Genomic DNA, 13,205 nt, shown 5'->3' on the forward strand with positions numbered 1-13,205 from the left:
TATTGCAAATGCCCTGTGATTGTAAAAAATCCGCTTTTTTATGTTGCACAAGATGTCGCAAAAATTATTGCTTTGTTTGTTTTCACGATAATTATCACTGTGGTTCTTGTTTATAAATATTACATGTATAAAAATTCAATGTTTCCCAATCGACTTTGTTATTCTGATTAAAAAGGCAATGTTTTTCCTCATATACTTTACAATGAAAAATGGAAAACCCACCGCCATGAATTGTGTTGTTGGATGAAGAGAAAATAATTTTTATTCGATAATGTAACTAATTTGTTAAAGATAATGTAGGTGTGGGCAACTTTCTGAATAATTGGTGGCATAACCAAAGAAAATGAAACAGAAGAAAAAAATAAGTGCCAGTGGAGGAATCGAACACAAGACCTCTGGTGTAAGACTCCGAGCCCTAAACACCTAAGCCAGAGGGGAGCTCGGCAGTGTACTAACATTTTACACTCGTAAGGCACACGAGAAACTTCGGATCGATTTTTCCCGGGATTTTCCGGGCAGTGCGTCGTAATATTTTAACCACGTGAGGTGTTAGGGGTCCTCTTTCACCACACAAAATTGCTGACAGATCCCCAACCCCACGGTCGTGCCGTCTCCTTGTAAGTTTGAAAACGAGTGGGAAGGATGTATCTACACACTGTAAAACTTTCACACGTGCAGAATGAAAACTGTATTTTTACAAAAATAGTGTGCATTTCTTTTGGAGTGAGCTTTGTAGATACATATTTGAAAGTTGCACCCCTCATACAAGTTGTGTTAAAATTATCAGATAAATAAAGAAGCAAAAAGGTGCGAGCTCTGTGACGGACGTATCGCGGCGCGTAGGTACCTGCGAGCGCGCCCCGCCGCACGCTGGTCAGCTGGTTGTGCGAGAGGTCGAGCGCGTGCAGCTTGGCGAGCCCGCGCGGCAGCGTGCGCGGGCCCAGCGGCCCCGCCAGCGCGTTCGCCGACAGGTCGAGCTCGCGCAGCTCGGCCAGGCCGCGCACGTGGCTGACCGCGTGCAGCCGGTTGCCGCGCAGCCGCAGCGTGCGCAGCGCGGGCAGCCTGCTGAACGCGTCCGCAGACAGCTCCGTCAACCGGTTGTCGCTCACGTCTAGGAACGTCAGCTCAGGTAGTTCCTGCAACACGTACAACAGTCAGTCAATAAAGCACACTGGAAAAAAAGGTAGTAATCCCAGGAGACAACACACCTATAGTCGGATTTACGAACGAGGGCGGTTTGTGCAGTTGAGGCAGGGACAGGGATTGCATTGTTGCCAGTTCTGAGCGAGAGTTGCGGGATGCACGTAGAGTGCTTGCAGAATAACGAGGCAGGTAGATGTGGGAACGGCAGGGCACGTGTGGGGCGAATTGTACTGGTGAGGGTTGTAGGTCAAAAAAATGGGTCTAAGCCAGGGCCAGCTAAACGCTGCACAGTGTGCAGACCTGCGGGAGTGCTGCACATGTGCGCACATGTGCGACAGCGAGCGACAGCGACATCTGTTACGTGTCCTAAATGTCCTAAATGAATGGCTGTGGCTCCACTTCCCTGTGGTACAAGTAAGAGCGCAACATATCCAGTCTCGTTTATCCCTGGTGACCGTAACCTTAACAGAGAAGTACTGAGAAATGGCAAGTACTGTGAAAAATCAAAGGACAGGAGATCTATGTTCTCAGTCTTTAAAAATGACTGGCAACTGCTATTCTTTTTTGTAGCCGTTGGTGAAAACTCACAGTGTTTGATGTGCCGCCGAATAATAGGCGTCCAGCGTAAGTTTTCAATTGAAAGACATGACAATACATATCACAAAGACGAGTGTAGTGCACTCAACACTGAAGAACGGCAAGCAAAATTAAATGTCCTTCAGAAAATGGATGAGACACATCAACTCGATTTTACTGTACATCAAAGTAACTGATACTTCTCGAGCTCTTAGTTTCTTGTGTTATATTTATGTCTGTTTTACTGTACGTTGTACAATGTACTGCTTTCAATTTTCTAGAATGACAACCACACTAAATCTTCACTGCGAGCAAGTTTTAAAATCGCATTAAGAATTGCACAATCTGGAAACCCTTTTCCGAAGGGGATTTTGTGAAAGGGTGTCTAATGGATGCTGCAGAACTTGTGTGTCCCACGAATGTTAGCAGGTTGCAAGAAATCAGTCTATCCAAACAAACAGTGACAAGACGTATCAGTGCTATGGCCGGCGATCTGCACAGGCAGTTTATAAATAAGGCTAAATACTCTGTTGTTTCTCTGTTGTGCTCGATGAAGCAACAGATCTTACAGATACAGCCCAGGTTGTGATATACATACGAGGTGTCGATAACGCAGTTTGTGTAACAGAGGAGCGACATCTGTGCGTAGAAACATACACTACATGAACGCTGACAGCTGCGGTGTGCACGCTGTGAGCCAGAAGTTGAACATGTACAGGAGCACCGCACGCATGTAGAATTTCTGGCTGGCCCTGGTTGACATTTGAGGTCACCAGTCCCTTAGACTTTTTAAAAAAAATTCTTTATTCAGTTATTGTGTTTATACAAATTAACCCACTATCTAAATACATTAGTGGGTCCTAATTTCATACTTTAAATTTTTGCAGCTGTTATTTCTACACTACAGGTAAATCCTTAATATTAATCTATCACTAGAAGATTCTCTAATTTTCTAGTTTTTAATTTCTACCTATGTCTGAATTTTAGTTACTTATATGTCTTTGTTCTGTTATTATTAAGATGCATCTGCTTTATTCTATGAGCCTATGCTACCTGCAGTGTTACAAGTGTGCCAGTGATCTATAAACCTAATTGTTGTTGGCCTTGCCCACCAAGCTAATCCCAGTGGGCATGCCCCTGGCATTGGGCTGGCCGGTAACTTCGTATCGCTGCACTGTATACTAAAGAGCATTATCCTATCTTTCTACATGCTAACCTATGTCTTAAATCTAGCGTCTCAATTGGTGCACATCATATCCGGTGGGTATGCACACCTTCCCCTAGACTTAGAAGTACTTAAACCTGACTAACCTAAGGACATCACACACATCCATTCCCGATGCAGGATTAGAATCTGCGACCGTAGACTGAAGCGCCTAGAACCGCTCGGCCCCTTGCGGCCGGCTGGGTGTTGTAGGGGAAATGTTGAGTGCTGGAGGGGAAGTGCTGCTCTAAACTGAAGACTACATACACATTTTTTATAAATATTAAGTGGAGCCCCTCCACGGCAACACTTTCCTGGTGACCCTACAAACAACATCTACTGTCACCTCTGCATTGGTTAGTATCTAGAAATAATCCCGCTAAAAATGCAACAAAAGCAGCGATTTATTTTCGTCTGGCATTTTAACCCTTTGGAACTTTCAGCGAAGCGATATGAATGGCCAAATTCGAGTAAAACTTACATTTCCATAGTTCTATTCTAAAATTTGCTTCTTTTGCCAAAACACAATGGGGTTTTACACAATGTGACTTAACATCTGAGGTCATCAGTCCCCTAGAACTTAGAACTAATTAAACCTAACTAACCTAAGGACATCAGACACATACATGCCCGAGGCAGGATTCAAACCTGCGACCGTAGCAGTTACGTGGTTCCGGACTGAAGCGCCTAGAACCGCCCCGCCACCGCGTTTGGCCAAATAATTCTGAAATCCTGGTTTATTAAATGAGGAACTGAGGAAAAGTGAGGTCAACAACTTATGAAAAAGCACATACCTGGTACAAAAAACATGTGTAATGTCTTCACTTATGTCGTTCCAAATCCCAAATCATTTCCCATTTCACCAGCTATCGATGCTCCTTAAAAATCATATCCTGTCATCGAAATAGTCTCCACTTAATGGAATAACACGGTAGATGACGAATATTTTTTGCATTATAACCATAGACAAAATATTTTCCTCTTCTCATTCTACCATTTGGCAAAATCTCATTTCGATATGTCAAGCCATTTATGAAATGTGAAGAATGTTGTGGATATTTCATTCTGGCTTCATCGTAATCACAAATGAGTGTGGTATATTAGATCAATTTTCTTGACATTAGTGGCAGATAGCGACCTTCACCCAAACCTAAAGAAAAATTAAATGTCTTAGCTACATTTCATACACACAACATATTATTTAAACCGCATCAGACGTAAAATCATACAGACACTTATTTTTCATTGCAAACTTTTTCGAATTTCACGCAGTGTCTTACTTAAATGCAAATATCTCAATAACTATGATCATTAACAAAATGATGGACATATCATCATGAAGCTGGCATATAAAGCTACATAAATAACGCAAAAATGAATTCCTTTTATTGAGTAGTTTGCGAAAAATCGTTTGAGAAAGACTGTAGGCCATGCGCTTCGATTATGTCATTGCAGCCTAAAAGGGGACAAACAATGTCAGCCTTCCCTTGTGAACAAACGAATGAACTTGCCCAGCACAGAAAAGTGGTCACTTCACATCGGCCACTCTATCCTGCACGGATTCTATGTGTGCTTTGCACTTGAAGAAAGCATCCTACAAATTATGTCTATCACTTGCTTATGTGTGAGGGGCATTCAATAAGTGATGCAACACATTTTTTTTCTGAAATCACATTGGTGTGATTCAGCATTCCAATACATCATATTATTCCCCACACTTTTGGTTGCAAAATCCTATTTTTCAACGTAACCTCTGTTCAATGCGGCGGCCTCACGCCACCTTACTGGGAGAACCTGTATGCCCGCATGGTATCACAATACTGGTCGATGTCAGAACCAACGACTAGCTGCATCAATAATCTTTTCATCACCTACGTATTGCTTCCTGTGGAGTGCATTCTTCATTGGACCAAACAGATGGAAGTCGGAAGGTGCGAGATCCGAGCTGTAGGGTAGACAAGGAAGAAGGGCCTGACAATTGCAATAACGTATTTGTTTATCTTATGCTGTTAAAATTTACAAAATTACTAGCCAAAAATTACACAAACGTCAATTTTACAATTTGTAAGTGCTCGACTAAGCCGCTGGCATAATAAAGCCAGTCAACGAACACCAAAAAAGGTTGAATGTAGGAAATAATCCGTGCAATCGCAAATATTTGTGTAGTGGTAGCAGCGATTGCCTTGAACAACATACTAGAAATGAGGACCGGTGAGGGCCGACAGTGGGCGTGGGAGTGTATTTGAAGGTCAGTTTTCTACGTTTTTTGAAGAACTCTAAAACTACGGTCTGTAGCGGAAACGTACCCAGCACAGAATTTAACTACATTAAATTTCCTGCAAAAAGATCCTGTTCATTTCTCTGTAGCACTAATTGGTAGTGCATAGCGAGCGACAGAAAATGGAAATATCACGCATGGTTCATGAAGGCCAGCTATAACATTGTCGGTCGCATCCTTAGGGGCAGCTGAGTCACCGTGTATGAAGGCACTTTCGATAAAATGCTTTGGTGTGGTACTTACTCTCATCTACATCGTGATCAGAACACGCACATCCCTGGACTTGAATCAGATTAACTAAGACATCTGTTTGCTTACAGAGCTGCTGCCATAGCAACAAACAATCCCAGTGTGGCAGTGATTCATTTTTATATTTGTGTGTTACGAGCAGTGATCTCTATCTACACTGTCTGGATTTCGAGCTCCAGCTGTCTGATTTTGCCATGTCACGAGAAAGCAAAGTGAAAATACTTTTTGATTATGCTTCCACATCAGCCTATTACATTACTATAAATTTCAAAGCCAGAAGTAAGTAAGGAATTCGTTATTACGTACAGACCGGTGGTAATTTTTTGACCCAATTACAACATGGCGGATTACGCAGATGACAAGTATCTGCGGATGATTTGATTTGATTTTTATTGTTGTAGAGACCTTGGAGATCATCTGAGGCATTATGAAAGTCAACATTACACAGTATAAATGTTACACATATAATTTTAAAAAAACAAGAAAAATATTACACATTATAAATATTACACAAATAATTATAGTACCTTCACACAAATACAAAACACACAAACTTCTGGTACAAATTGATATTCCATAGTAAATTTAGCCAATTACAGACTTACTCAGGTATAGAAGCATATACAAACTGATCACATAAAGTGTAGTCATACCATATTATTTGCCTCTCTTAAAAATTCATTAGTTTCAAAAATGGCTCTGAGCACTATGGGACTCAACTGCTGTGGTCATAAGTCCCCTAGAGCTTAGAACTACTTAAACCTAACTAACCTAAGGACAGCACACAACACCCAGCCATCACGAGGCAGAGAAAATCCCTGACCCCGCCGAGAATCGAACCCGGGAACCCAGGCGTGGGAAGCGAGAACGCTACCGCACGACCACGAGATGCGGGCTATTCATTAGTTTCATAAATGCTGAGCTTAAGAAGAAATTCTTTTAGTCTTTTTTTTTTTAATTGTTGGATTGGAAGATCCCTGATATGTTGTGGTTTGGCATTAAAAAATTTTATGGACTTGTATAGGAAGCACTTTTGTGTATTTTTATAGTTACATTGGAAAGAATCTATGTCCTGCTTGTTTCTTGTGTTAGAATTATGTCGCATATCATACTGTTGATAACTGGAATAGTTTTCCTTAATATGCATTACACACTGTAGTATAAATATTGATGGTAGGGTCATAATCTGTAGTTTTTTAAAGCTTGGCCTACAGTGAGCTCTGGGTACCAAGCTACATATCAGTCTTATTGCCTTCTTTTGTAGTTTGAAGACATTAGCTGCTTTGCTTTGATGTCCCCACAGTATTGTGCCGTAGAAAATGTGACTATGTATTAAAGCAAAATAAACCACTTTAAGTACTGGCACGTTTAGACAAAGACGAAGCTTCCTTAGAGCAAATATTCCTTTGCTAATGTTACTTCCCACTTTTTCTATTTGGCTGCCCCAGGATAATTTTGAATCAATTGAGATTCCATGGAAATTAACAGCATTTGAGCTCTGCTCTAATTCAGTGTTATTATTCCACGATACATACAGGTCTTGTACTTTTTTTGGTTGACACAAAGGGAATTAGCTTTACACTAATTTTCAACTTTAACAGTGCACTGGTCTGCTTCATATTTCACCTTCTGTGCTGTTTCTGCAACTATACATCTGCAAATAAGTAAATCCTAGTTGACGGCCCAACTATGTTACATGGTAAGTAAGATGAGAGATCTACATCTATTTACTGTACAGACTCTGGTTGTGAGATTAGCGATAGATGCATATGTGTTCTCCGACACACATTTTCATCTTTACCGTTCTCCTGTTAGTTCTGTGCTTTTCGTTATCCTGGGGAAACACTCATTTCACAACCATTCGTGCAAACGTGTTGGCATTTTGACGTCATACGCAATATCGACGACCGCATGATTGACTATCGAGTTTTGTTACCATTCGATATGGGACTATGACAAGACTTCAAGTACGCGTACCGGAGATTTATACAAACAGATCATTCTTGGAATGATTTATTATAATATTTGCTATAAGTAAACGTCACATTATGATTTATTGGCGGTTAATGCTACCATATAAGAGTGCTCTTTCAGGAGAGAAACCTCATCGTCAATAGTTTACAAATAAAGCATGAAACTTGACTGTATTATAATTTGCAGTATGCCGTTTCAGGGTAACAGGCATTGAAAATTTATCACAAACACATCACCATTATCATTAAATGTCACTTAATAACGCATCAACGATATAAGCCTTCAAGAGATAGGATGATAACAAAGACAGGAGATAAACTTCACACTATGAAGTGCTAACATAATGGATAACGTCGTGGCTTCTGCAGGCGAAAGATGTGGGTTCGCATCTCACCACATGTAAATATTTTTTTCATGTTAGCATTCTTAACACATTCTGGGACTTTATTATGAATGTAGTATAAATGTGTTCTGCTGACATTATTTTTATTCCGGATAAAATAAATATTTAGCCATTTCCGAGTGTGAACTTGGGCAGAAACCTAAGGGAACAACTTAAATTGCTGCGACTGAAACGAACAGCAATAAAGAATCATATTGCTCTTTCTCACAAATATTTGGCTCTTTACTTCCGAATATGTGCCGACTTCCGAGTGTGTGGTTAGGCAGGAACCTATGGGGACAGGTTAAACTGCTGCGAGTGAAACGAGGACAATAATATTCATATTCTTCCTTGTCACAAGTATTTCACTGTTTGTTTACGAATATGTGGCGATTCCCGAGTGTATGGTCAGGCATGAGTACGGCTTTAAATGCTGCGACTAAAACGAGCTGCAATAAAATTCGTATTCTTTGTTCTCGCAAATATTGGGCTCTTTATTTCCGAATATGTGACGAATTCCGAGTGTGTGGCTCGGCAGGAAACTAAGACGACAGCTTAAATTGCTGCGAGTGATCGAGAAGCGATAACATTCATATTCTTCATAAAGTCGATAGCCAATGATGCGGAGCCGGCCGCTGTGGCCAAGCGGTTCTAGGCGCTTCAGTCCGGAACCACGCGGCTGCTACGGACGCAGGTTTGAATCCTGCCTCGGGAATGGATGTGTGTGATATCATTAGGTTAGTTAAGTTTACTTAGTTCTAAGTCTAGGGGACTGATGACTTCAGATGTTAATTCCCATACTGCTTAGAGCTATTTGAACCAATTTCGATCATGTGGTCGCCGATATTGCGCGTGTCGTCAAAATGATGTCACGTTTGCAGGAGGTGCTATGAAACAAGTGTTACCCATTATCTTGCTTTACCGAACGTCCCTGTGTTTTTAAGATGGCGAATAAATATTAATTCTGTATGTTACAAGTATACGTACGATTATTTATACGGATTACGTATCGAAACAAATAACTGGTCACACCGATTAAGAAGTTTGTTGCCTTCCAGCGAACGGTATTTCCGATAAACGGCTAAAATACGCATGGAGACAATGGACGACGACAACATACTATTCCACGCCATCATCGACAAGATAAACGAACTATGCAACGATATAAAGATTTTGGAGCTACCTCTCTCAGCGATTCTGAACGTAAACGCTATGCAGTGCGACAAAACCGTCTCCACACCATGATAGAGTGAACATTTATGTCGAAGTGTGAGGCGATGTTAAGCCGAAATTGTAAATTCCGTCGAACCAGGTAAATTCTCCCATGTTGCCCCATGTGTTGTGAGGAACTCTACTACACTGTTGAGAACGTAAGTGACATAGCAAGTCCCACACCTTGCTGCAGCGATCTTTCCTGCTAAGACTGAAAATGTGGTCATGTCAGACTCAGGAACAGTAGCGGCACCAGCAACCTCTTCCGTGCCGCGTTCACAGTTCCAAACAACGAACTATTTGTACGACAGTTCGTCTGTGCCGCGCCTGCAGTTACGGGTTCCACAGTTTATGCCCATCCATCCGCAAACTTTGTAACGGATCATTTCCGGGCCGAGACGGTCGGTGAGTGCCGTTCGCTATTGTGGGCGCAATGTCCGTGAGACTGTGGCTATTCTCCAGTCCGAAGATAAAGGGCGGGCTTCTCTTAATCCGTCTAAAGGGTGATGGCCCGGCCCGAGTTCGTTCCCACAGAACGGCTGGCGTTTCGTGGTACGCTTTAGGAACAAACTTCTGGAAGTGTCGGCATGCAACAGCATTTTAAATATGAGAAGCTCGTTTCCAAAAGTACAAAATCCATTAAATCTAATTTAACGGGAGAGATAAAAAGCTTTTTACAATCACAGCAGCACCAGAATATGTTTTGTAGCTTTCTTGTTTCATTCGGACAAATGTTGGGACACATTACGCCAAGTATCTCTGTTAAATGTTTATTTGTTTGGTTGTTATTACATAAATAAAAATCGATTTGATACCTTCTGGCAGAAAACTGGGTTCAGTTTGGTAACTGCTGTTCTGGAGTTTCATTATATTGCAACTAGCAGTAAAACTTACCTGACTATATAATTTGAATTTTTTTGCACTGCAGTTTACACTCTTCATGGGTTATTTTGAACTGTTAATAGGTTAAAAGTTTAGAAAAACTGCAAAGAAAATTAGTGAGAATATTTTTATTTCACAAAATATTTTACTCGTTATTTTCACTTCCACACAACCTGAACAATGTAGTAAACGGGAATCGATGGCACTTTCTGCAGTGCTGTCATCACCATGAAGAACAATATTAAAGACCTACTGTATAACAAAATCTACGGGTGAGAAGGAGGTACGCCACGAAAATCTGTCATCGATGAGGAGACTGACATCATCACAACATCCTTTTCCTGGGTGTATAATATATGACTTTCATTCCTGTGTAAATTAAAAAAATAAACATGCTTTATAGAAACTGTGAGGTAACTCTTGAATCTCAGTAGGCTATAAACGTACAGCACTGCAAAGCCACTGTCATGTTCAAAACTAATTTGAGGCATAGCACTAGCCTTTTTTGCTTGGTTATTTTGTTTCGCGACAATTTTATTCCATTTTTCCGATCTACATACCCTTTTCCTTCGATTTCTGTTGGTGATTGACAGTATTTATCTGTTATATCAGAGTCCATAATTTATAATTTAATTAAAAACTCACAATGAAAAAAAAAAAACTGACGCGTCTTTACAACACACAATGTCATGTAAACAAATGTCGGCCATGTTGTGTGTGACCTCATTACCAAGAGGAACAACGTCTCGCTGCCGGCATTTGGTACGTATTGGAAACGAAGTAAGACTAGATTTGGTACTCTTTGCTACTAATCGCAAGTCCTAAGGGAAAATATCAATGGATATGATACGTTTTGGCACACATAAAAGTTCTTATTACATGAGTAATGGTTCTAAGTATCGCTGCCACCTTGATCTCATTTTTCAGGTTTTAGGATGTGCTACCTTTTCGAAATGAGCTTCTGGTATGTACTCTGAGCGTTGGTAGGGAATAGCCAATCGCAGTGACTAATTTCTGCTCTGGAGGCTGAATGACCGAAATGTTGGCATGTGAAAACAACGTCGTGGAGCTGTGGGCAGCTCGCGAAATCGAGGAATCGGTCAGTGGCAGTGGTAGGATGCAGGAGGGAAGTTGAGCGCTCTGGGGCGGAGGTGGTGCGGAGTCATATTTTGGAAGTTCGTAGTCAAGAAGCACTAAGATTGTTTCTATAGATGTAGAAAGTTCAGAAGTGTTCGGAAGTGTATTGGCTTTCTCCCGCTGGAAACGTCTTAGACTATTGCTGGTTTTCGAGTTGAGGTTTGATGTTAGCGAGCGTACACGGGCTGTTAACTAGGAGGCGGCCGAATACAAAAAATGGTTCAAATGGCTCTGAGCACTATGGGACTTAACTTCTGAGGTCATCAGTCCCCTAGAACTTAGAACTACTTAAACCTAACTAACCTAAGGACATCACACAAATCCATGCCCGAGGCAGGATTCGAACTTGCGACCGTAGCGGTCTCGCGGTTCCAGACTGTAGCGCCTAGAACCGCTCGGCCACCTCGGCCGGCGGCCGAATACAGCGCGCAGCGACGGGCTAGCTGGAGATGTTGTCCGACGCACGAAGCGGATTTTGCAAGGGATATTAGAAGAGGATATACTGTGTATTATTTCAACAGAAATTTTGAAGTACGCAGCCTGGCCGGCGACTTTTTATTTGGCTTTATAGCGAAGGTGTAGCAGGGCCTACAAATTATCCAGGTCCGCCAATAAAGGAAGGAAGTCTAGGGAGCAATACATCGGGTGATTTGTCACGCGCACCGCATGGCGCTAAGAATTCATGTATTCTGGCCACAGACACGACAGGACTGCACTAGACGCTACAAAAGCTACGAGACAGCTGTCGGGGAGGAACGTTTCAACTTGGTTCGCGGTATTACACTACTGGCCATTAAAATCGCTACACCACGAAGAAATGCAGATGATAAACGGGTATTCATTGGACAAATATATTATACTAGAACTGACATGTGATTACATTTTCACACAGTTTGGGTGCATAGATCCTGAGAAATCAGTACCCAGAACAATCACCTCTGGCCGTAATAACGACCTTGATACTCCTGCTCATTGAGTCAAACAGAGCTTGGATTGCGTGTACAGGTACAGCTGCCTATGCAGCTTTAACACGATACCACAGTTCATCAAGAGTAGTGACTGGAGTATTGTGACGAGCCAGCTGCTCGGCCACCATTGACTAGACCTTTTCAATTGGTGAGAGATCTGGAGAATGTGCTGGCCAGGGCAGCAGTCGAAAATTTTCTGTATCCAGAAAGGCCCGTACAGGACCTGCAACATGCGGTCGTGCATTATCCTGCTGAAATGTAGGGTTTAGCTGGGATCAAATGAAGGGTAGAGCCACGGGTCGTAACACATCTGATATGTATCGTCCACTGTTCAAAGTGCCGTCAATGCGAACAAGAGGTGACCGAGACGTGTAACCAATGACACCCCATACTATTACGCCGGTGATACGCCAGTATGGCGATGACGAATACACGCTTCCAATGTGCGTTCACCGCGATGTCGCCAAACACGGATGCGACCATCATGATGCTGTAAACAGAACCTGGATTCATCCGAAAAAATGACGTTTTGCTATTCGTGCACCCAGGTTCGTCGTTGAGTACACTATCGCAGGCGCTCCTGTCTGTGATGCAGCATCGAGGGTAACCGCAGCCATGGTCTCCGAGCTGACAGTTCGTGCTGGTGCAAACATCGTCGAACTGTTCGTGCAGATGGTTGTTGTCTTGCAAACATCTCCATCTGTTGACTCAGGGATCGAGACGTGGCTGCACGATCCGTTACAGCCATGCGGATAATATGCCTGTCATCTCGACTGCTAGTGATACGATGCCGTTGGGATCCAGCACGGCGTTCCGTATTACTCTCCTGAACCCACCGATTCCATGTTCGGCTAACAGTCATTGGATCTCGACCAACGCGAGCAGCAATGTCGCGATACGATAAACCGCACTCGCGATAGGCTACAAAAAAATGGTTCAAATGGCTCTGAGCACTATGGGACTTAACTTCTAAGGTCATCAGTCCCCTAGAACTTAGAACTACTTAAACCTAACTAACCTAAGGACATCACACACATCCATGCCCGAGGCAGGATTCGAACCTGCGACCGTAGCGGTCACGCGGTTCCAGACTGTAGCGCCTTTAACCGCTTGGCCACACCGGCCGGCGCGATAGGCTACAATCCGACCTTTATCAAAGTCGGAAACGCGATGGTACGCATTTCTACTCCTTACACGAGG

General features: G+C 42.4%; 1 protein-coding gene across 2 annotated transcripts in view; it reads right to left on the bottom strand.

The window, feature by feature from the left end:
* LOC126088532 (protein artichoke-like) overlaps positions 1–13,205 on the bottom strand; it is a 591,709-nt gene that overhangs the window by 44,832 nt on the left and 533,672 nt on the right. For both annotated transcript variants that reach the window (XM_049906705.1, XM_049906704.1), the window contains exon 5: positions 848–1,136. In XM_049906705.1, coding sequence (XP_049762662.1) covers positions 848–1,136 — 289 coding nt within the window. The remainder of the gene's footprint in view (positions 1–847; positions 1,137–13,205) is intronic.

This window comes from Schistocerca cancellata, chromosome 6 (assembly GCF_023864275.1).
Source record: "Schistocerca cancellata isolate TAMUIC-IGC-003103 chromosome 6, iqSchCanc2.1, whole genome shotgun sequence".
Taxonomy (NCBI): domain Eukaryota; kingdom Metazoa; phylum Arthropoda; class Insecta; order Orthoptera; family Acrididae; genus Schistocerca; species Schistocerca cancellata.